Raw genomic sequence first — 25,555 nt, 5'->3', positions numbered from 1 at the left:
GGAAGAAATAAAAAAGAAATATGAACAAAAGAAGGTAAGAACTACATGAATAAGAAAGCAGATATTGTAATAGAAAGTTCAAATAAAATTTGTAACAAACTTTAAAGTGTTATTCTCAACTCAAAATGCCCTTGAGAAAATACAGTTTTCTTACAACTTGAGTTTCCTGTATAATATTAAACAACGTTATGCCCTCAAACACTTAAAATCTTCATAAATTTAGAATTTTTAAGTTCCTCACTCTGAAAGATGCTTTGAGTGGAGAAACATTTTTTTTTCCTGTTTTTTACTTCCTGGCAATTAAAGGACATAATTCTCTGTCCCCTAATGTTTTATGATCAATTTTTTAATGTTTATTTTTACCTGGGAGCCTGAGGTTTTGTTTTTTTTATTGTTATTCTCTGGCTCAGAGGTTTTCCCTCCTTCTGTAGCCATCGCCGCTGTCGCCGCCTCCTCCTCCTCCTCCTTCTTCTGATCTGCAACAATCCCCCCCCCCACATATACACACACAACAGGTTACTGGATTATTATTATTCATCTTCCCCCTCTCCTCTTTTCCCTCCCTCCCCCCGAACATTAATCTCCATAAACCCGCGATCCATGCACACCGGCAGAGGGTGGGGGAGAAGGAGGGAAGGGAGGAGGGGGTTATCACAAAACGTGGTTTGAAACCCGACCCATCGGCTCCAGAGCAACACCCAGAAGGAGGTTGTTCTCGCTCAGACATTAAGACAAAACACAACCCTCCTTCCCTCCCCCTGATTCCCTCCCCCTTTCCCTCCCTCTTTCCCTCCCTCTCCTCCTCCCCTTAAAGCATCTCAGCGGCCCCGGGGGAGGGGGAGAATCGAGCAGGGTCTGGGGAGGGAGGGAGGAGGGAGGCGGTGAAGGAGACCGAGGGGGGTGGAGAATACGTACCGCTCATCCCGCATTAACAGGACAAACCCTCAGACGGAGACACTGGGATAGAGGTGGGTGGGGGTGGGGGCGAGGCGGGAGGAGAGGCCGGTCCCGCCCGCCCGCGGTGGCTCGGAGGAGGCTGTAGCTGGCACAGGCTCTGCCTCTTTTTCCGCGAATGGCCGCCGCTGGGCTGTGGCGTAGCAGCTCCTCTCTCCGCCCGAGCCCCGCTGACTCGCCCTTGATTGACAGCGGCGGCGCGCGGTGCGGGCGGCGGCGCGGGCCGGGGGCGGGGCCAGGGCGGTGCGAGCCCGGCCGACTCCCCACCCCCCTCGGCCTCTCTCCGCCGGAGCTGCCGACTCTCCACCCCTTCCCCCAGCGGATTGGCCGCCGACCTGCCGGGGGCCGGGGCGCCGGGGCCGCCTTCTCTCCACCCCCTTTCCTGGGGTTATTCTCTCAGCCGCTCTTCTTTTCCTCCTTCGGCTCCTCTCGCGCTCTTTCTCTCGGCGTCCTGGCTCAGCGCGCTGCCGGTAGGCCCTCCATACAGCCAAACTTGTTGTCTCAGGATATCCCGCCCCCTACTCATTTCCCAGCGCCCTCCACTCAGAACCCCTCTTCAGCATCCCTCCGAGTGGCCACTGAAGGGAAAAGTAGGGCTATCACTGAAGGAAAGCGAGAGAGGTAGACGTAGGGGCGCGCGGACCCTGGAAGACTCGGTGTGCACACCGAACTGCCCGCTGCCCCCGCGCAGCGAGCATGGCTTTCCTGAGGCGCATCCGGACCCGGGCGCCCTTTTTCCCTGGCTCAGCCCCCATTGGCTGAGCACCCGCTGACGCGCGCTGAGTGGTGGGAGAAAGGGGGCGGGCCCCTGCCGCGAAGCATGTCGGACCTCGTAGTTCCTGTTGGCCCTGGGGGCCCCCTCCTAGGCTCCGCCTTCCTCCCGCCCCCGACCGAGGCCGGGCTACAGAGAGGAAAGCTGCTGCCCGAGGGGGCGGTGGCAGCAGGGCGTGGCCCGGGCCGAGTGGGAGTTGAACGGCGCTAGGGGGAGGGGGAATGGGTGTTGTTTTCCTGGGCCTATCCGCCGCGCGGGGCTGCCCAAACCACCTCTGCCACCGCCTCCTCTGCTCCAAGCCGCTCCCCGCGGGGCGAGCTCACGCCCTGAGCGCTCGGCGATTGAGCGGGCGGCGACGTGGGGAGGCGGGGTTTGCTGTCCTCCGGGTTTGAATGAACCCGGCTTCTTGAAGCAGCGTCTGCCCCTTGCTTTTCTTTGCTCATGTTCTACTCCAGGCCCCCGTGCTTCAAGTGCGAGGCCTATTTCCCCACAGAGAAGGACATTCCATTTTTATTTGTTGTCTCTCTGACCGGCTGTTGGTGCAGGGCAGTGACCGCCTTCAGGACTGCCTTGTGTGTCGCCCGAGAACCGCGTGGTTGGCGAACTTCTCACTCTGCAGGGTCTCATAAGGTTCTCCAGGCAAGGATAAGCACAGCCCCATGTGGGTCAGCCCTGCTACAGTATCAGCTTATGCTTCTGGGCAGGTGGAATTCACATCCAGCTGCTCAAGATTTTCTTATCCATTTCACTTAAGTGGCCTGTCCCCACTTTCCTCCAAAGTCCCAAGTCAGAATGTCGTTATGGAGTATATATAATGGGTGCTTGATTCAGTGTACCAAAGGTGGTAATGATCCCTATTGGCTTAAAGGACCGTCCTTTCACACCGAGGCGTAAAGCCATCTACTTCTTTTTATCTAGGCTCCACATGCAGCTTTGGGGTTTTTTTTTAATTTGTTTGTTTGTTTTGTTTTGTTTTTTGTTTTTTGCCAGAGGTCTGACAGGTGCAAGGGTGAAGAGTTCCTAAATGCTGTAGTTGACTGACATTTCCTTTGCTTGTTGAAGTAATTGTAACATGGGCTGATGGCAAAGCAATTCAAATGAAGAATTAGATTAGTATTGTTTACTCCATCTTACAAAATGAGCAGGAGAACATTAAATAACTGCTTCCCTCCCCCATGCACATACATATTGTATATAGAAAGCTCAGAAGTTCCGTCTTCCATTAACAAATACAGTGTCTACCCTGCCCCCCCCCATAGTTCACCATAATGAATTAAGGTATTTTGCAGTCTCAGAAGGCATTTCTTGTGGTTTTTCTTACCTTATAAAACATGCCTCAGATAAGTAATTTCACTATCTGAATCGTAGGTCATCCACTGAAGATCACAAAGCATGCTTTTGTAGTAGACCAAGACCTTGTAGTTGCTGAGTACTACAGACTGAAGGTACCCCCTCCCCAATTTATGCCAAACCAAAACTCTCCCTCCACTGTGATGGTATTGGGATGTAGGGTCATTGGGAGATCATTAGGATTAGTTGAGGTCAGGAATGTGAAACTCTCATGAATGGGATTAGTGATCTTAGAAGAGGCTAGAGGAAACTTGCTTTCCTGAGCGTTGCTTTCCTTTGTGTGAAGATGTAACCAGAAGTGGGCAGTCTGCAACCCCCAAGAGAGCCCTCACCACAACCTCAAACTTCCACCCCTAAAACTGAGAAATAATTCGGTTGCCCATAAAATACATAATTTATGGTATTTTGTTATGCAGCCTGAGCTGACTGACTGGCCGAACCATGAATCCAAGAGATTGGTGACTCATTAATCACTTCTTAGTGACCACTGTCCTTTTTGTTATTCACATGTAAGATTTTTTTTTTAAAGTAGTCATTCCCACCACCTTCCTATTTGAAGCTGTGTACCACCCATACTGTGATATAGTGATTTTCTTAAAAGTACTTTGCTTTTATTTTTAACAATTTAATACGAGGTTATATCATTGCTGTAGATGAATACCAGTTGTGAGTTAGAGATCATTATTGACAAAAACTGCACTTTGACCAAACCAAGTTCCTCAGAGTCCTTTTTCTGACTAGTCTTAGCCTTAGGTTCTGTCTTGAGTCTAGTGGTTTTGCTTATCTAGTCCAATTTTACCATGAATCCTACGAGATCAGTTTGATAAAAACCTCTCATCTTGCTATCTGGCCAAAATCCCACATCTCTCATCCTTGGTATCTTGTCATGCTGGTCTGTTTTCAGTAATAATCTCAAATCAGTTCAGCCAGAATCTCCCTTTACCCTGGATATTTGCTCTTAGTAATTTTCTGACCTCTGATGGTACTGTTCTCCTTGGCTACAGATCTCTACTTGTTTTTTTCTATTAAGAATAGAGCCTGTTCTCTTCTCCATTGCAAGACCTCAGCTCAATGGTCTCCCTGCCTGTCTCTATAGTCTCCCTTTCAATGGAGTCTTCCTTACTGTATTAAAAAAAGTTAACTTTACAGATTTCCTTCCTACATTCATACTGCCCACAGATTAATGGCTTTCCAACTCTTAAATTGTGACCAACAGTAGGAGTAAATATATTTTGCATCATGACCCAGTATTACACACAAAGACACACACAGAAGACAGCAATCTTACACTTTTATTCTAAAGATTAACAATGTTGAGTACAGACTACTCAGAACAAACATTGCCAGGACCTTCAAGCAGTATCATAGGGGCTCCTGCAATACATTACTCTGTAGTTGCTGGTAGAGATCCATAGGGTGATGAAATTATGTTGGGGCAAGGAGAGAATTTGGGCAATATTGTGAAAGTAACACATTTTAGAGGCTTATAAATGGAGATTGAACAAATATCAGCCAATTCTCTTAACTGAAACAAAGTCTCAAGAAAAATACATTTTTCCTGTGTGTGATGTTCTCTACATCCTCCCAACCCTGCCTTTCAAAAAATTCTATTGTCAGCCCATGAGTTTGCGAAACTAGTATCTTATTGACAGTCTCATCCCAGCAGTCCTTTTATAGGAGCAGAAAGTTCTATAGGAGCAGAAAGTTCTAGCAAAACAAGTCTAGAATTCAAAAATAAATTAAACTTACAAGTGTAAATACCGTTTTTATCTCCCTAATGTAAGAAACTGAAAGCCCATATGATTCAAAATCTACAATAAATACTGTGTAATGGTAAGAAACTGCTCAAAGAGGCAAAGTAACTAGAATAGGGAAGAGGAGGAAAGAAGGGAAAAGGAAAAGACAAATTTGTATATGTATACATAAAGTAGCTAAAATGACTATACTATTAATTGTATTAGTATAATTAAAAACAATATTTATGATTGGATCAATTTTAATTTGTCTATATCTGGTAATCTAAGCAACCCTTTTGAAGGTAATAATATGCGATATTACAACCACTGTCAAATTCCTATCATCTGGTTTTGTAAACCTACACTGTTAGTGTTTTGGGTTTGTTGCTGTTGTTTGTTTGCTCTTGCTTTTTGTTTTTCTTTTCTATGTCTTTTTTTTTTCCTCTTAAATAAAAAAAAAAAAAATCTAGAATTCCAGCAGGTCCCTTGTACATCATCTTACATACACATCTAGATCAGCTCGCAGTCTACATTTGAAAAATTGCTGCTGAAATGGTTCACAGGTTTCTTCCAGATATATAGTATCTGGTGGTCCCCACTTTCTAGGATTCTACCTTGCTCACTTGACTATTCTTTCTACCTACAAGCATGAATGCCACCTACAATCTTGCTAAAAAGGCATGTTGCTTTTCCCCCAGGACAAGCCTTTAGGTTTGGAAGGCAAAGGTCAGGCAAGAGTGTTTGCTACAGAGGTTACTTAATTTAATGAGTCCAAACATGACATAAATGAGAAAAGGTATCTGTTATGAGTGTCTCCTTCAAGGAGCTATTTTTTTTATATGTGTCATTTCATTTTGATATAGGAGAAGTATAACTCCCACGCTGTTAGACATCAGATGTGCCTAGTTCTTGGTCCCATAACATCAAGGAATGAAGTTCCAAAGGAAGAAATTTGGAGAATGTTATTGAGAATAAGGAGAGAAGAATAGCTTCTGGATTTCCAGAAGGGGTCCCAAATGAGGTAGCTACCAACACCCTTTGTCAGAGGTAATTTATACAGCAAAGTCACAGTGTGGATACAATGTGGGTCAAACTATGGTCAACCTATCAAATGAAAGTATAGTAGCTTAGCTAATATTGGTCCAATAGGGAAACGGGTAACATAGTATCGGTACGTGGAAAGAACAAAGGTGTGTCTGAATGCTCTGGTCCCCCAGCCACATGGGCTACTGATGCCTATCTGGACTTTTCTGAACCATGTGGTGCTAATTACAATGTCATTTCAATGTATAATTTATCTCTTGAGGGAAGCATGTAGGCCTGGCCAATTCATCTTTATCTTGAAGCCTGGCCTTCTTCAGATGTATCTCTGGTCACAATTCTTATGTCTGTTTTTTGTGCTGCCTTACTTGAGAGCTCAGTCCTTCTCTGAGTGTATATTAATTTCTGTCAAACTTAGCTACCTATAATAACTTTATCTTTGGGAAGTAGATAGGAAAAGAGTTGGAAGGGCTACAAACCAAAAAGAGCTGAAAGTTTAACATCCACCACCCAACCAGGAATCAGGTACCAGTTCAGTGTTCATTAGAACAAGTAGCTTCCATAGTACTTTTAGGAATCTTGCATAGCTGGCACCATAAAGCCGTGGTGATATATAAAATTATGCTAATTAAAAATAAGTTTCTTAACTAGTAATGATTGTTTTTAAGAAGCAAAGAGTTTTAAGAATTTAATGTAAGGTATTTAAACCAGAATATAAAACATTTATATTAAAATAAGTAAAAATAACTATGCATGTAGGTCCTTTGAGACATATAAACAATATTTGTAACTGAAATTGCCAAATGTAAGTGACACTGCTAATTAATAAAGTTAAAACTTTTGCCAGCTGGAGTTGGCATTGCTGTTCCTCATGTACACTTATCTTTTTTCTAGCATGTTAATGTACAACTTCAGAACATTGAATTAATGATTTTTAAATGTGTTTGGGTCCTGTTACTGTTAATTCATATTAAGGCACAATCAATTGGTAATTACTGATGTATATTTGATATTTTATGTCAGTTTATAAATCAAGTATAATATGGCTTATTTTCATAAAAGAAAACTATTTGGTCAATGGGAAAGTTGAAACATAAATGAATTGTCTTAAGGCTGTGTAAAGTTGGTGATTAAATTATAGAGCACAGCTGGGTCCTACGTGGTCTACATCTGTAGTCCTAGCTACTGAAGAAGCTGAGCAATTGAGCAAGACACTCTCAGAATAAAAAATTAAAGGGCTGAGGGTACATCTCAGTCATAGGGTGCTTGTTAGCATCTATGAAGTCTTGGATCCATTCCTTAGTACTGTATTCAATTAATCAATTAAACAATCAATAATATATAGAACATACCAGCTCAGAGTGTTTGCAGTATAACTTTCCAAAGTGTGCCAATTCCATATGTTCAATTTATTAGGCTTTTTCTTAATAAAGGAATCTTTTCGTGATGTTTTAGTTAAAGAGAATAAGCCCTAGAATCAAAATACTTGGATTTGTATTCTGTTTTCTGCTTACTAAAAGTAAAGTGTTGGCTAGTGACTTTAACCTCCCTGAGCTTCATTCTTTCATATGTAAAACAGTTAAGATGATAATGGAACATCTCATGAAACTGTTTCAAGAACTGAGATTAAAAATTTTTTAATAGTCTCCAGTAAGCTCTTATTAAATGTTAGCTATCTGGCTAAGAGTGTAGTTCAATGCTAGACACATGCTTAGTATGCACAAGGTGCCGGGTTCCATCCTTAGCACCCAGCAAAAATTAATAAGTAATTAAATAATAAATTCTACTTTTTTATTTTTTGTATTGCTGGGGGTAAAACCTAGGGCCTCATGCATGCCAAGCATGTGCTGTATCACTGAGCTACCCCCAGTTTTTTGACTTCGTATGACTGCTCCCTCATTTTTATTGTTATTACTCAGATAGGTAGTTTAGCATTTCCCACTGTAGCAAATTGCCTGTTCATATCCTTGTCTCTTATTTCCTATAGTTTTGTTTTTATTTCTCTTACCAATTTTAGAAATAAATTATTTTATAATATTAAACTTTTACATGTCATTCATATTGCTAATATATTTTCCCAACTTATCCTTTGCCTTTTGTCATATATTCTGTATAATGCACTTTGAACTCTATTTTATTTTACTTTTGTATTAGTATGTGTTTGCAATACAAAATGAATACATTTCTTGTGTTACATGTACATAACACTTAAAAGAGTTAGTACATAATTATTTTTTATTCCTTTCCTCCCATTTCCCCTCATCTCTGATCCCCACTCCTTTTGCAAAAGCTCTATGTTCATATTTCCTGTTATCTTTTATTTTGCTCTTTATTTGTATTATGGGTTTTTCACATAAGAGAAAGCATGTGATATTTAAGCTTGTGTGTCTGATTTATTTTATTTCACATTGTACTCTCACCGTGCATCCATTTCCCTCAAAATTTATCAAAATTTATCTTTCTTTATGGAGTGGAACACCAGTATATATAAGTACCACCTTTTCTTTATCCACTCATCTGTTACTAAACATATAGGCTGTTCTAAGATTTAGGTATTATCAATTGTGTTGATATAAACATACATGTGTATCTGTCACTGTAATAGAATGTAACTCTTGGGAAGATACTGGGAAGTGGAATAGCTGGATTGAATGAAATTTCTAGCTTTAGTTTTTTGAGGCATTTTCATACTGATTTTCATAATGGTTGCAGTAGTTTTACATTTCCTCCAACTGTAGATCAGTTCCTTTTTCTCTGCAACCTCTCAAGCATTTATTATGGTTTGATTTCTTGTGATAGCCATTCTTTCTGGACTAGGATGGAATCTCAGTGTTGTTTTAATTTGCACTTCTCTAATGACCAATACGTTGAAAATTTTCATGCATTTATTGATGATTTGTACTTCTGAGAAGTGTCTGTTCATTGTAGTTCCCTAGTTTTTGACAGGGTTTTTTATTTGAGGGAGGTCTAATTTTTTTGGTGGGTCTTATTTGAAAAGGATAATACCAGCGTAAATGAATACTTTTCAAAAGTTCAATAAGATATGTTTATGTACATAGGGTAAGATACCCTGTGTACTATTTACAAAAAGTTGTAGAATTGTTTTCCTATTATAGTAGGAGGATATTATTATCCTTTCTCCCTTATCCCCACTTGTCCCTAACAATCACAATTAAGTTTAAATACCTAGAAAAACGCCTGGCCCATGGTAATCATTCAATGTATACTTATTGAGTCAATGAAATTTAAAATTTTAAGGTTGGGGATGTGGTTCAGTGGTAGAGCCTTGCCTAGGTGTGCATGGAGCCCTGGGTTTGATTTCTAGCATTGAAAAAAAAAAAGTTGCAGTGCACGATCTCTATAAAGAAAGTAAAGTTATCCTATTATTACAACATAACTGCATTATTTTTAAAAATAAACTTTGAAGTAAATTTGAATTGCCTAAGTTAAAACATAGATTATGAAATGTAGTGAGAGGTGGGCTGGAGACATGTAATGCAGGGGAAGCACTATTAATAATACCCCCACCATTATTAATAGTTATTCTCCCTAGCAGCTGCAGGCATTGATTTTTAAAATGATGATTATGGATCCTCTCAATTGTCCCAAGAGAAACTAGTAACATTCAGGTTCTATTTCCTTATTTATTTTATTTGATAACATCTTTCTTCTCACAAAGACCTTAGTCATTATGTCATAAAATAGTAACATATGAATTGAAATAGAAAATTAGCTCCAATGAAAAAAAGAAAACAAATATAATGACCAATAGTGTAAACATGTTTTATCTGAGCATTAATTTTGACTTCAAGTTTCCTAGCAGCCAAAGCAAACAGAGAAACATGATTGTATATTTTCAGTGGAAAGAGGGAAAAGTTAGTTTCTCAGGGACAGCAGTTTTTCCTATCCCTTAAGATTCATAGCTACTGTATTTCATGAATGCCATTTACATATTAGGGCTATGAGTTTTCCATTTCAGGCATTTAAAATAGTTGGAAAAATTAATTAAATTTAGGAATATGGCTTAAAATACTTAATGAAATTTAATTTCCTATTTGGAATTATTTAGAAAACTTGGGTTTATTTAGAGATTAATAGAGCACTAATCAAAATTGATTAAAAGTAATTTTTCTTATTCTAATACACTTAAAACTGACAAATGAATTTGAAAATTGAACATTTGTGGAAAATATTATGGCTTTAATAAATTGAATATTCATTTAAAATTCAACAATCTGAATTTGTTGTTCCAAGCTGTCCAAAGGGTCCTGTTGGAAATTTGAAAAATTCACACAACACCCTTGAGATAACTGATTGAGTCAATTCAAAACTAGATTAAAATTTTCTGCCAGTGTCAAAGATTTTAGTGTTTGAATTTTGATTTCATTTATTTCATTTATTCTTTCTCATATCAGGAATAATTATTTACTGAGGCTAATTATTTTCAATGGAAAGAGGGAAAAGTTAGTTTTAATTATTTACTGAGGCTACTCCGTTTTATTATTATACCAAATCCTTGGTTAAGCACATTAGCCAAATAGGTAATAAAAGTACAGCTTACCTAAAAGCAAATTCAAAAAAGGTATGAAGAAGAGAGGAAAGATATGAAAGCCAGCATCCCAGCTTCTTTATGTGTATGTGTGTGTGTGCATGCGTGTGCACGCGCATGTGCTGGGTATCAGACCTGCTACCTTTTGCATGCTAAACATGTGCTCTGACACTCAGCTACATTCACACCCCTCACATTCATTTTAAACAGCTTAGAATTATTTTTTGGTTTGTCAAACCACTATTCCTCATGCCTACTCAGATTGTTGTTGGGCTGAAAAAAAAATGCAGATTTGTTGAGAACAATAATAACAATAATAGAGTTCAAAGTGAGTGAGGTAACGTAGGATGAGAATTAGCTGGCTTTGGAGAAGGAAAGCTAGGACTCCCTTCTCAGCTCCCAAGCAAGTTATTTAACCTTACTGTTGTAGTCAGGGGTTGCACACAGAGAACAATTAGGATCAGGACATGGAGTTTATAATATTGTTTTTATAATGGTCACCGGGAGTTAACACAGGAAAATGCAGGAAATCTATCCGTAACACCAACGACATAGATTATTTAGTTAAGAGCCTAAACTCCACAGCAATGTCCCACATGGTCCAGATAAAAACCCAGAGCTCAGGACAATGCCTCCCACGAATCCAATTTGGAGGTCCAGAGCCCACAAGAAGGATTCACGCCAGTCTCTTTTTACGGATCCTTGCAGGGAAGACCCAAAGGTCAATGGTGGAAGCCAGAAAGTCTATGCCAGCAGGATGAAGGAGCTGTGCTAGTGGGATGAGGGTTCTACACTGGAGCCAAGAAGTCACACTTACAACAAAGAACAGGGCTATCCTGAAAGGCACCACAGCCATTCTCAGCGACACGGAGACCCCGAGCTTCTCTGACGACAAGCACAGTCGGGTACCTGCCAGGAAGCCAGCATGATGAGTTCATCCTGGAGACCAAGCAGCACACGTCTTCCTCTCCAGAGCCAGGAAGCAATGCTCGATGTGAGGACCAGAGCTTCTCCAGAAGAACCAGCAACTCAAACAGTAACTCATTAAGACAACCCACAATGCCTCAATGCAACAACGCATTAACACCTCAACCCTCATCGCCTTCTTCTCCACCTGTTTATCCTGGCAACTTTCGTCAGGTGGAGCATCTTCGCTCAGTGCCATGCTGATGTAATCCAGCTGGCATTAAATTGACCACCAGTTCTTAATCCATAACACTAAGTTTCCTTATCTGTATGTAAAATTTTCATAATAATTTCTACTGTATAAGGATATTAGGAAGATTAAATGAGGCAATCTTCATGGTAGACACTTGATAATTAATTTGGAGTTCTTTCTTTCTTATTCAATAACTATATTATCTTTCATAATAAGTCTTAATCTCACTATGCTCCTAATTCTAAAATGTAGTGAGCAATGTAAGTGGGTCAAAGGTGTTTTCCATGAGCAAATAATGGCTTCCGGGGTCATCAGTAGCTTTTCTGGGTTTCAGAGTCTATGCATTTAATTTTAAGCACTTTATTATAAAGGTTACAGAAAGGAACAATTCAATTAAAATTTAACAGGAGAGAAGTGTCTCTGTCTCCAAAAGAATCTAAACTTCAGAATTTGCTAATTTTTCCACCTAAAACACCGAATGAGTTTGTCCAACCAAAGGAAAAAACATTAGATATATGTGTGGGGCCCTGTATGGCAATGTGGAAGAAACAGGGCGTGCAGGAAGAGCAATGTGGTAGGGAGAGTAACAAGGTTAAGACCTGTAAGCCTGAGGCCATTTGTCCTCCCTTCCAAGGGGCACTTCACCTGAAAGTGACATGTTCTCTCAGTGTACAACAGAGCATGCCTGGACTGGGAATGCTGTTGTATGATAGAGAGATTGACTTTTCTAGACAAATTAAGGGAATAGTGAAAGAAAATAAAACTGAGGGCAAAAGGGGTTCAGAGAAGTCCTTATAGAAAAGTATATAAATGTCAAATGGGACCCCAAAATTCATAATTTTCCTATTCAATGAGCTCTACCCACACAGACTTTTTTTCAAACGTGATAAAGAATTTGAGAAAATCTAGATTAATGGTGTGATTCTGGAAGGTTAATGCCTGTCAAGGGATATAGTCTGGCAGTATTGTATGCAAGAACAACTATAGCTGTGCTGTCTTTCCAGAGCATATTTCTGGAATATACTAAGAAGCTTTCTTGGTAAGTCTTAACTCATATTTGGTCGGCTCCTGACAGATCATATGGATCTGAACTTCACCACCAGAAGAGTACTAGAAGTCACTTCTCAGGATTATAAAGTCTGTGATAGAAAACAAAATTATGGTACAAAATGATTGGTCAGGCTGCAACAGTGAATCACATACAAATTCATTATAGATTTCTGTTGTGATACATGCAAAGTCTTCCACAAAGTAGTAGTGAGGTTTCTTTGTTCTTTATCAAACCAAACCTGGAATTTTGTAAAGGAAATCAACAACTGGAAGAAAAGATGGGGCAGGATGACAAGACTTTGAAGGATGTTTGGGAACCCTGAAGGGGATCTAGAAAGAGTGTTCTCATTGTGTTCAAACAATTTTGGGCATTTTAAATGGAAAGGGATTAAGTTTTTTGTAGTTTCAAAGGATTGAACTAAAATCAATATATGGATGTCATTGGGAGATAGATCTGGTACCACATACAAAGAACTCCTGGATTGAGGAGATATTGTCAGTGAGTAAATACATTTTTTAAAAAAGTACATGTAAAGAATTAGAGCTGTAGGAAATGAAACAGCTCCCTCTGGGGTGGTGAGTTCCCCATCAGTGCAAGCTGAACTACTTTCTAAGAATGTTTGTGTCTGTGATTGCAGGAAGAGCAGATCCAGACTTTGTGGAAACCCAAGTTTTTCTTTTTAAATTAGGGGACACTTTTGAAGAATAAAAACCACAAAATTATAAATAAAAATCAGATAGGTTTAGAAAGCACTTTCATGACTGGCTCTCACAACTTAGTTTCATTGGTTTACTGTAAATCCACATCAAAGGAGTCCATTTATGTCAAACAACAGTGATATGTAAATGTGTTTTTAAATAATGAATAATTCTCCTTATCTTAAAGCTAATATTTCTCTTATCTGTGTGACAGCATGAAGGTAGTGAAAAGAGAGAAGAAATGAAATTAGCCCCACTTTGGTTCCTATCCTGTCTTTGCATAGCTGAGTACTGAGCAAACCATTAAAACTCTGATCCTCAATTCCTTCAACCATAAAACTGAGGTGATGATCTCCAACTGGAATATTAGGAGTATTACATCCTATAGATGTCCCCTCCAAAGTCCTCTATGCCATCATAGGTTGGATTTTAGAGGGGTGATTTGATATCAGGATATAATAGCTTAAATGTGATATTGGGAGGTGAGCACTGAGAATATGGCTTCCCTCTCTCCTCCCTTGATCTCAGTCTCTCTCTCTCTTTCTCTCTCTCTCTCTCTCTGTCTCTCTCTCTCTCTCTCTGTCTTCTCCCCTCTTTCTCCGCCATGCCATATACTATTTCTCCTCTACAATATCCCTGTACCATAAGGCCCTGCCTTGGAGCCAACCAACTATGTACAAAAACTTTTACAAACTACGAGACAAAATAAGTCATTTCTCCTTTAAATTATGGGTGTCAAGAATTGTGTTCAGCAATTTGGGTGTTCAGGCAGATTTGGGTACCAGAGAAGTGGGGTCATTTTTGTGATACCATCTAACCATGTGGTTCAGAAGCCTTTGGAACTGGTTCCCAGGAGGAGTTTGCAAAGTTTTAAAAATGCCAACTGGAGAAGCATCCCTAGAATGCTATAGGCCAAGCTTCATGGGAGATTCTGGTCAGAGCTCATAATGCCAGAATGCCGATAAAAAAAAAAAAAAAAAAAAAAAAAAGCAGATGAGGGGCTGTGGATTTAGCTCAGTGGCATAAGCACCTGCCTTGCAAGCAGGCAGTCGTGAGTTCGACCCCTGGTACCGATAAAAACGAAAAAAAAGACCAAAAAAAAAAAAAAGCAGATGGACAACCTCCAGGGTTAGGTGGTTTCAGCTGGGAACAGGACTCCACTGGTATGTGTACTCTGCTCTAGCTAAAAATTTGTCTACATTTTGCTTCTGTCCTATGAGTTTGAGAGAGCCTCAAATTAAAAGTAGCAGACCAACTAATCTGGCTGAGGAAATTTCAGAGCAGTCTAATCTTGCAGAGGTAGCATGGATACTGTTGGGGGCTTTTGGTTAGTTCTGCCTTAAGAATTAAGAGTAAAAGTCACAAATGAATGATTTATAAAGTTTTGAGTTTGACCATAAAGGAAGCTCTGGTAAAATTGGAGCCTGCAGAGAGGGAGTATAGGAGAGTTTGGTTGCAAATAAATAAATAAAATCAGCTTTAAAAAGAAGCCAAGTATTTTTGGATGTCGACGATACAAAGTATGCCTTTAAAGTATGGGAGGAAACCAATGCAGACTCAGGAGTAGAAAAGTGAAAAACTCTTGCTTTGAGAAGAGAGATCGGGGCAGTACACTCCAGGATGGCAGCAGCCTCGGAAATGAGAATTGATTCCAAAGGATTCAGATCACCATGCTTAGCTATCGAGGCACCGAGGCCACTGCAACCATCAGCAACCTTCAAAAGGGCTCAGCTACTGCTCAAGCTGGTAGGAAATCTTGGCATCATCCACATGGCACTGGTTTTATGTGCATGCAGAATGTAAGAGTTGTGAAGTCAGGAAGACTTCCAGTCAGATTTTGAACAAAGGCCCTGGTGGCCAGACAGTGTCCTCCTGAGAGGGCAGTGTGTGAATCTCTAAAAGTGAAGCTGAAAGCAGAGTGGAGACCCTCAGATACTGGAAAAGCAAGGAATATGGAGTATCTGAGAAAAACCTAAGAAAAGAGCAAAGCCAACCCAATGGAGGAGCCATGAGGGCTCTAATCACTAGCAATGCTGTAGAGGCAGGACCGCCCGAGCCCTTCGGAGTTTACATTTTACCATAACTTGCCCCAGGTTCTGGGCACGGAGCTACAGAGTTTAATGTGTGCTCTGCTGGTTTTTGATCTTGCTTTGGTCCCATTCCTTTCTATCTTCCTAATTGTCCCTTTTGGAATGTGAATATTCATCCTGTGCCATTATATGTTGGTAGTTGGCAGTGTTTAACTTCCTTTTGATTTTTATAGGAACTCATAGCTAAGAGTTTGCCTTAAATCTCCGATGAGACTGAATTTTGACTTCTCAGCAATACTAAAACTGTTAAGACTTAAGCAGTCCTCAGATATGGACTAAATCGTTTTGCATGATGGGATACAGATGAGTCTTTTGAGAGCAGGAGTGAAATGTTATATCTAGATGTCCCTCAAAGCTTCATGCACTCAGAGGTGGAACTTAGAGAAGTGACTGGATCATGGGAGTGTGGATTATTCCACTGAGGAGTTTATAGAAAAATGTGATATTGGGAAGTGAAGTCTAGTTGGAGGAGATGGGTTACGGGGACATGGCCTAGAAAAGTGTATCTCCCTCCTCTCTTGGTTGAGTGTTCTCTCTCCCTCCTCCCTCCCTTTGTCTCTCTCCTGCTGTCATGTCATGAGCTATTTCTCTTTTGCCATGCCCCTTCTGCCATGCTGTCCTTGAAGCCAGCTTACTATGGACTGAACTCTCTATAAGCCAAAATAAAAATTTCCCCTTTCAGTTTATGGGTATTGGGTATTGTGTCCCAATAAGAAGAAAGCAAATCAGATTTGGAGAAAAAATTAAATAAATTTACATATGTAAAGCATTAACAACTAGAAGTTGTAATAATTAACTCTAGCTAAATTGAATAAGATTTAAATAGTCATAAGTTTTTTTTTAAATATCATTTGGAATTATCTGTCACCATGAAAATGGAAAATGACATTGTTTCTTACTCTGCAGTTAATGCATAACCAAGAGTTTATGAAATGTCACCAAGCTGCAATAATCACATTAGGCTTATTTCAGCTAACAGGAGTATGTGTACAGACCAGAAAAAATTACCCTCAGACCTGTAATAAGGCACTTTGGCCCCTCTTCACTCTTTGTCAGTTTGGAGTGAGATTCTAGGATTGGAATACTTCTTGTCATTTCATTCCTCAGAAGCAGGTAACCACATTTAAATGTACACAGATGGGTCACACTATCAAAGGAGTAATAGCCCAGCAGGAGTCCCTGTATACCATACAGCTCTAAGACACAACTTATCTAGAAGGCTTTTGCCCCTCAAAGTCTGCATTACGGTATCATCAGAAAAGTTTCGAGATACAAATTCTCAGGCCCACTCATGTATGTTAACTAGACATTTCGGAGATTCTGTGCTCCGCCACTTTTGAAGAATGCTGACCTAGACTACAGCATACATGACTTTCTCCTGGGGTGTGCAGCTCAGGTTGTTCTTCTTTGGGCTTTTGGGAGGGGCATAGAGCTTGCCTGTTGTTCTTGTCTCACTGACCTTACATTCTTTGGGTTCTCTTTCTGTCGCGCAACTCTTAAGATAGAATAGTTCAAATTTGAAGTGGCGAGACTTATTTGGCAGAAGGCCCTGTCCACCTGTCTCTGACCCATTTCCTTCACAGAGGTAGAAAAGGAAAAATGGGGCTACAGGCTAGTCCCTACTCTAGAGAGTCAATCTCAAAACCATGTCTGTCTTCCCCCCTCAATCTCCTCACTGGGAATGACTCCTGCTCGGCTAGGAAGATTTGGACAGCAGTCTCAATCAGCACTGGGGCTTATTCTCTCATCTTTTTCCAGCATTGGTGTGATCTGGATCCAGCTTTTCTAACCTCTGCTATAGTCCTGGAGAAAAGGGGAATGAAGAGAAATTTACTTATCTTGTATTACTTTTAAATCTAGTTATCTAAATAAATTAAAAACTAAACTGATCATATATTAAGTACTTACTAGTATTTTGTATACTGTAAACAGTTTATACACATATATTCACACTATATAAATATGCCTTCCATGTTCTTCTGTATGTATCATAATTATTTCCATTTTATAGATATAGAATCAGAGACACTTAGAGGTTTAATAATTTGTAAGATTACCCAGAAAATAAGTGACAGAGCTGAGATTTGAGCACAGGATCCTCATGGCTGAGACCTCTTTACCTGCCTCAAATGCTTTTCCTAGGAAGCTACAGAGAGGGCTCTATAGCTTGGGTGTTCCTCTTTCTCCAGCCAGTTAACTTCTAATCGCATTACCATTCTCTACAGAGCTTCTTTGTGAAAGCCCAGCAACGGGTTTTAAATCAGGAAAGTTATGTGTGACTTTGGTGAATGTGGTTGTTTGTTTAGCCGACCTACCAGATTAGAAATGAGAGGAGGCATATCAGGGATTCAGGAAGACTTCCCATGATATATGTACTTTTAAAAAAATCAGCACACAAAACAAAGTATATACCAAGTAAAATAAATACAAGTAAAAAAATAAAGATCACATGAGATGATCAGGCTAATCCAACCAAAGAGAAACAAAGAGTTACCTTTTTACTGAAGGGTTAGATTTTCAAAACAGAACCAATTATATTTGTTTCCTGTTCTTAACCACAGTTCCTTGCTTAGGGTAAAGCAAGTCTGTTGTTTACAAAGTTCTTTCACACATGTTTACTCTCTAATCTTTCCAACACCCCAAAGAGGCTGAATATCCTGCCTAAAATAACATACAGACTAAGTGGTAGCATTTAGTTTGTGGTCTGTTTCCCTGGGTAGAGATCCAAATAGCCTAGTTTTGCTGTTTGTTGCCTGTGCTTTAGTGATAAAAATAGGGTGGTGAGAGGCATGAGAATATCAGACAGTAAATTTGGGGATTTCTAGTCTCACAGAAATACCAGTTAGTGGTATCGAGCACCTTGCCATGCAACAGGTGCAGACCTAAGAATGTCATCACTGAGTTTCAGTTTTTTAATCCCTCCACAAATCCATGGGAAACATGATGTAATTCACATTTGCAGATGAAGAAGCTGAGGCATAGAAAAGTTAAATAATTTACCAGGTGTCATCCTTTAAACAAGTAGCACAGCTGGAATTCTATCCAGAAGATGTGTTTCAATAACTGTTCTCTTATCTGCACACTCCTGGCCTTGCTGAAAAATTCAGATCCAGTTTGACAGAGAACTCAACAGCATCAGTCTTGAAATGGAAAAGGAAGAGGACATAGCATGTTTTTGCTAAAAAAAATTTATACTACTTTCAAGTTAAATGACTATTTAAAGGGAAATAGTACTACTAGCTTTGGGACAGTGTGGGATATCAATGATGAGTAAAATAAAGCATTTAAAGTTGTTTTAAATGATTTGATTTTTAATAGAATGACCTTTGTCATTATATACCCCCTTACTAAGGATGGTCTGTTTTTATCTTCATAAGAAAGTTTAATAAGATGTGTTGTGTTTTAAAAATAATACAGCATATCAACTTATACAATTTGAATACCTTCTCTGGATAAGGGATGATGACAGGTAATGAGTGGGCTCCAAAAGATGAACAAAACCTTCAAGAAATCTTCTGGGGAGCTGGAGAGAAAAAAAAGAAGGAAAGTTATATAGCCAGAAAGTACAAATAAAGGATTTGATGCAGTGATTAAGAAGAGGCAGTAATGGATGACTCATCAACAAATGAATTCTATGGTCAATAACAGTGATACAAGTTTAAGGCAAAGAGTGATCCTCTTTACTTTTCAAGGAAGATTTTGTTGGTGCCATTTGGGGATTTACCTGGACTAGCCATCTCTCCCTATCTACTACATCTCTATGTTCCAGGGAGCCCTTCGTAACATAAGCATCCACGGGATGAACAAATCTGTAGAGGTGGCTAAAAGACCAGAAAGACCAGCAAGGCAATGCAGGGACAGCTTAGCAGAGACTGAAGGAAGTTAATGGGTCACTGCAGGAAAGCTTTCTAAGCAAGTGGATGAGAAAGCAAAAGCCTTGTGGCGGGAACAAATTTTTCTAGGTTTGGAAATAAGAAGAAAACAAGCGTGGCTGGGGCAGGATACATAAGTAGTTAAGTGGCAAGAGATGAAATCCAAAAGATAGGTAGACTAGGTAGTGAAGTCCATGGGAAGAGACTCAAGTTAGAGGAAGCGAGGGAACCATGCAAGGTCTTAAGCAGAGGAGTGTGGTATAATACATAATACATTGGGTCTTTGTTCCCAGTTTCTCAGAGCTCCTAAAGCCCTTGAAATTTCCTGAGTGAAATATGTCTTCATTATTTGTAATTACGCTTGGATTTATGCTAATGAGGTAACTGAAGGTGGAGTTCCTGCCTTAGGGTGAAGCAAGTCTGTGCCCCAACATACCTTATTTCACTCATCTTCTTCATATGTATCTTTTTAAATTTTTTATGGTTAAAACAACTATTGCAAGCATTTTCCTGGATACTATGTCATCCTAACAAATTAATTGCATACAAGGAAGATTTATAGCTGATCTGTGATTGGCATCTGGAGCAGCCTCCAAGTAGATTAGGTCAGAATTAATTGCATTATAGGTCACACAGCAGGCATCCACTGGCCAATTACTTGGTGAATTGGGGAGAAACTCATACATCTGGTATGCAAGTGTTCTGTGATACATGTAAGAGTCACAGAAGAGAAAGAAAATACTATTTTTTCTTTTATAAGAAGTAACATGATCATAAATGTATATATTTTAAAATTGTTTCCAGCTGCAGAATGGAAAATAGGCTACACAAGCAGGAGGATAGGTTCTGAACCATTATTCCATAATTTTATAGAAATTCTGTCTCTTATGGGCTAGAGCATTCAGCTGTAAGGGACTCTATCTCCTTTTGACCATCATTTCTGTACCATGACTTCCTCTCCAGTGCTCACAGAAGGGATTAGCCTTGGTTTCCTCTTCTCTCCAAGACTTGCCATTAAACCAAATTGAATACACACTCGGAAGATTCATTCAACTTGTTGACATCTCAGGTCACACTGATTTCCTTTATTCTAATTATCTTCATTTTTTTTCCCAGTTTGTCACTCAGTTCCATTGCTAAGTTGAGATCTTACCATGGCCTGGGATTTGATCTACCTTTGAAATGATAAAATAACTCCATTTTTAAATGCTAATCACCTATCTCTGCTTTATTTTTATTTACTTTTAATTTAGCTCTTTCTCAACTTTATGAAAACAGTTCATTTACTACTCACCATAATAAGCCAATCCTTCCTATTCGATGCTTGTGTGGTTGTTAAAGCTGCTTCACACCTTCACATTCTGCAAGCTATATTTGCTGCTTAATTGCTTGCCCTGTCACTGACTTTGAGAATGAAATTCATCCAATTCCTGTATCCTGACCCTACATTCACTCTTCTCTCTTCCTTCTTATACCACAGGATGAGGCTGGGAGTTCACCTTTTGAACCTTTTAGCCTCTATTGGGTGCCCAGCTCCACAGTTATCCAAGTCTCATGACTCTGGCTTTCTTCAACATGTAGGCTTGCTCAGTTCTCTCTTATATTAGACACACACTCACACAATAACTGTAAGTGCACATCCAAATCACCTCTTCTATTTCTTGCCTTTTCTCTCCCTGCTCACAGGCCATTTTATTGGGAAAATGTTCTTTTTTGTGTCTACTCCTTCACATCCTATTCAAATTTGCTCCCTGTTTACCCAATGAAATTGTCCTCCATGTTCATAATTTCCTTCTGTCAACTTCATTGGTCTGGATTCAGCTTTATAAAGGGGTCCACAGGCAGAGAAACCTCAGTCCCCACTGCAGGGCAGAAACTTCTGTTCATTTTTCTTGTTTCAGAACTGCGATAGCCATTTCTAACATATCCTACCCTCTGAATCACTGGGGAACACTATGTCTTTACAGCACCTTCTGGAAGCTTTTTTATAGTTACCACAATGTATCAACATTTCTCCTTTACTAGTGAGCCTTCCTTGCTAGACCATAAGCTGCTTAAAGTCAAAGTCTATGTTATAACTTCTTGCACTTGCCTGGATTACTTGTGTTTAATATATGGTTCTTTAAATTAAATTATAGCCAAAATTGTACTGTAACACCATAGAGCATTTGGATTTTTATTTCTGAAGTTTAAAGAATAATTTAAACCTTTCAACCAAATGAGCAGCTTGATCAAAAGGAAAATTTTGTTCTCTTTTTCTTTCTGGTTCTTTTTATTTTTTTGTTTGGTTTTTGTTTTTTGAACTGGGGATTGAACTCATGACCTTGTGCTTACCAGGCAAGCACTTGAGCCTTTGAGCTAAATCCTCAGCCCTCTTAGATTTTGTTGCTGTGAAAAAATATCCATGGCTGTGTAATTTATAAAGAAAAATCTTATTTCTCATAATTCTGGGGACTTGGAAGTCTAATATCAAAGTGGTGCATCTTCTGAGAACCCACTAATGGCCTCATCCCATGGCAGAAGAAAGTGGGAAAGAACAGGAGAGCAAGAGGGGGCCAAATTCACTTGGATAGTAAGTTACTATCCACACCCTCAACAATGACATTAATCTATACATCAAGAAAGAATGCTTATGATGTAATCACCTCTTGTTAGGTTCTACCTCCCAACACTGTTGTATCAGGAATTAAGTTTCCAAAAAATGAATTCAGGGAGGCACATTCAAACCATAACCATGTCTATATACTGTCTTGTTTCATTGGGCTCTATAATGGTCAATATTCCATAATTGTGGCTAACTACCTAAGAAAAATAACTTAGATGACACAATATTTATTTTGTGTCATAACCATAACCATGTCTATATACTGTCTTGTTTCATTGTGCTCTATAATGGTCAATATTCCATCATTGTGGCTAAATACCTAAGAAAAATAACTTAGATGACACAATATTTATTTTGTCTCATTATTTCAGAAGTTTCAGTGCATGATTGTCTAGCTCTAAGACAGAAACATCATGACAAAAGGGCACAGAGAAAACCTACTTACCTTATGGCAGCCGGGAAACAAACTGAGAGGGAAAGAACCTGTGACTAGAAACACCCTTCAAAAGATATTCCCCAGTGACCTACTTCCTTTACATAGGCTCCATCTCTTAACAGCCCATTCAGCTTATGACCTCCATTGATGATTAATTCATCGATGAGGTCAGTGCCCTTATAATCCAATGCCCTCTCTAGGCCTCATTTTTGAATATTGCTGCATTGGAGATAAAGCCCTCAATACATGAGCTTTTGAGGGACACTTCATATTTGAGATATAACAGGCTATATGAAACTCCTGTTCTTCTGCACATACAACTGTGCTCACCCTCAAAAAGTCATTCCATTTTCTAAGACAGGGAGTAGAGGAAACTGGAAAAGAGCAATGTTAGCACTGTGGTTTGGAATGTGTGGCAAAGTAGGTGAAAATGTCTAGCTGAGTAGCCAGATCTGATGTTTAGAGGAGGTCAGAAGTAGGGACACACATTTTAGAATCGTCAGAATATACATGATAGTTAAAGTTGTGTGTTCACCATGGCAAAGCATGGAGGCAAAACTGTAGTGACTTGGCCTGCTTTTTAAAGAGACAGACATTTGGAAGATAAACAGAGGAAAGCAGAAAAGAAATCATGGAAGAATGGTCACAGAAGGAGGAAAGACCCAAAAAAAGCATATGGGAGCCAAGATTTGCATCTTGAGCTTTGGTAAACTTTTTATTCTGCCTGCCTTTCAGACACTAGGAAGAAAGCTATGACATTCTGCTGCAGGCATTCCACTCTGCTTATACTCTAATAGTAATGCATTCCTCACCACTGGACAGAAATAGTTCACCTTTTGACCAATTTTTACTATATTAACCCCGGTGATATTTGAAATCTCCTTTTTCCTAAACATTCTAGCAAATTAATCATACCCAAAAAGAGAATTGTAGGAACCCCAGTCTGTAACTGATGGCTGAGAGTACTGGTGATAACCTACTACTTGTGACTGGCATCTAAAATGGGCACAGTTCTGTAGGAACTGATTCTACAACCTGTAGAATCTGACACTACCTCCAGATGGGCGTTGAACTGAATTACAAAACAGTCACACGTCTGGACACAGAAATGTTTGTGTTGAATGTACAAATAGAGAGGATAGTTATCTTTTCCTTTATATGCATATATCAAGACTTTATTCCATTTTATGAAAAAATATGTATCAATAATCCATCATTTGGATATGGCATACTTTTTCTATATCTTTATCAGTTGACAGGCATTTGGATTGCTACTACTTTTTTGTTATTATGAATAATGCTCTTATGAACATTTGTGTGCAAGAGTTTCTGTGAGCATGTGTTGTATTCCTCTTGGGTATATACTTAAAAGTGGGCTTGCTTGGTCATATTGTATAATTCTATGTTTAGTCTTTTGAGGAACTAATTGGCAGCCATTTCCCACAGTAGAAAATGGCTGCTTTATTAATCAACTTTCTTATTATTGGGGCAAAATATCTGACACCTACAACTTAGAGGAATAGTGGTTTATTTTGGCTCATTATTTTAGAGGTTTCAGCCTTGGTCTGAAAGGCAGAAAATGGCTGAAGGACATGATGATGAAAACTGCCATGAGTAGAGAGCAAGAGAAGCCAAAGAAGAAGGTGCCAGTGACCAGATATAGACCCCAAGTTTACACTCCAATGACCTGCTTCCTCCAACAAGGCTTCATCTCCTAATGCCCCACTCAGAAATGGGCTAGCACTTTCATGAAGTTAGGCCCCTCACAATCTAACTTCCTTGCTAGGAGTTTCAATCCAGTTAAATCCACAGTCAAGATTTAACTGACACAGCTGCTTCACTTCAAATTTCTACCAGCATAGTATAAAGGTTTAGATTTCTATGTATACTGGCCAACACTTGTTTTTTGTCTTTGACTTTAATCATCCGAGGAAGTGTGATGTAGTGTGCTATGATATGGGTAAGGTTTAAGTGTGTCTTTCAAGGGTTCATGTCTTGAAATTTAATCCTCATTGTGAGGTATTGAGAGAATGGTAATTTAATCTGATTATGATACTAAGAAGTGGGGGTTTTAAGAGACTATTAGGTGTCTTAATTACTTTTCTGGTTGCTGAAACAAAATACTGACATCCAAAGTTAAAAGAGGAAAGGTTTATTTAGATCACAGACTGTAGATGTTTCAGTGCACAATCAGCTCTAAGGCAGGGTGACTCACTGAGTGGGGGCAACTGTTCATGATGGTGGAAGACACCAAAAGCAATGAGAAATAAGGGACAAGGTTCTTTCTGTCACTTATTTTGTATGCAGACTACTCACCCTACGGTGTATGTAGCACTTATATCCTTAATACCAGCTTGGACCATCAATCAATCACAAAATCTGGATTCAGCCACTTCTGAAAATCCTACCCCTCATGACTGTATGAGGCTTTGGGGGGGACATCTAGACACAAACCATAACATTAGTATTAAATAAACCCACTAAGATGGAGCCCCAATGACTGAATACTAGTGGGTATTTAAGAAGTGAGAATGAAAGAGAATATACATACATATGCACTTGCAGCTTTATGCACTATACTGTTTTAAAACTCTGCTGGAAGATCATCACCAGTTGGAGGTTTTTGAACTTTCAGAACTATTAGCTAAATGAACTTCTTTTATTTATAAAGTACCAGCTTCAGGAATTGCCTTATATAATAATGCAAAACTGACTAATACAAGTGTCATTTCATTGTGGTTTTGATTTGCATTTTCCTATGGGCCAGTAATACTGATCATGTTTTCATATGCTTTTTGGCCATTTGTATATCTTTTTTGAATACATATCCATTGAGATCCTTTGCCTGATTTTTAACTGAGCTATTCATGGTTTCATTATTGAGTCATAAAAGTTCTTTATATCTTCTAACTACAAGTCTGTAATCTGATAAAAAAAACTTGCAAATATTTTCTCCTATTCTGTGGCATGCTTTAAGCACAGAAGTTTAAATTTTCATCCAGTTTAACTATTTATTTGATTCTCTGTGTTTTGGCATATTTCGAAGCCATTGCTTAGTCCAGGTTATGAAGTTTGGTTCTATATTTTCTGCTAAGAGTATTTCACTTTCACTGCTGTAATTGTTGATTTGATCTATTTGATTTTTGTCATTGTTTCTTTTTTTTAAATCTACTTAATAAAGTATTGAGTTTGAGCCTTGGCTTCTTATTTAATGATTGTCTAATTTTATTCAAATTGTAGGC

The 25,555-nt window shown here is 39.3% G+C and overlaps 1 protein-coding gene across 2 annotated transcripts in view; it reads right to left on the bottom strand.

Moving 5' to 3' along the window:
- Positions 1-1,052, bottom strand: part of Sp4 (Sp4 transcription factor) — a 69,238-nt gene extending 68,186 nt beyond the window's left edge. Inside the window, exons 1-2 of one of the 2 annotated variants that reach the window (XM_003469828.5) lie at positions 916-1,052; positions 364-476 (exon numbers count right to left, since the gene is read on the bottom strand). In XM_003469828.5, the coding sequence (XP_003469876.2) occupies positions 364-476; positions 916-922 (120 nt within the window). In that variant the 5' untranslated portion in view covers positions 923-1,052. The remainder of the gene's footprint in view (positions 1-363; positions 477-915) is intronic. The other variant, XM_063239297.1, reaches the window with a different exon arrangement.
- Positions 1,053-25,555: the final 24,503 nt, after the last annotated feature.

This window comes from Cavia porcellus, unplaced genomic scaffold (assembly GCF_034190915.1).
Source record: "Cavia porcellus strain 051 isolate PalLab524CR breed Dunkin Hartley unplaced genomic scaffold, mCavPor4.1 scaffold_2, whole genome shotgun sequence".
In the NCBI taxonomy this organism is placed as follows: domain Eukaryota; kingdom Metazoa; phylum Chordata; class Mammalia; order Rodentia; family Caviidae; genus Cavia; species Cavia porcellus.
This window is presented reverse-complemented; position numbering and strand designations above follow the sequence as displayed.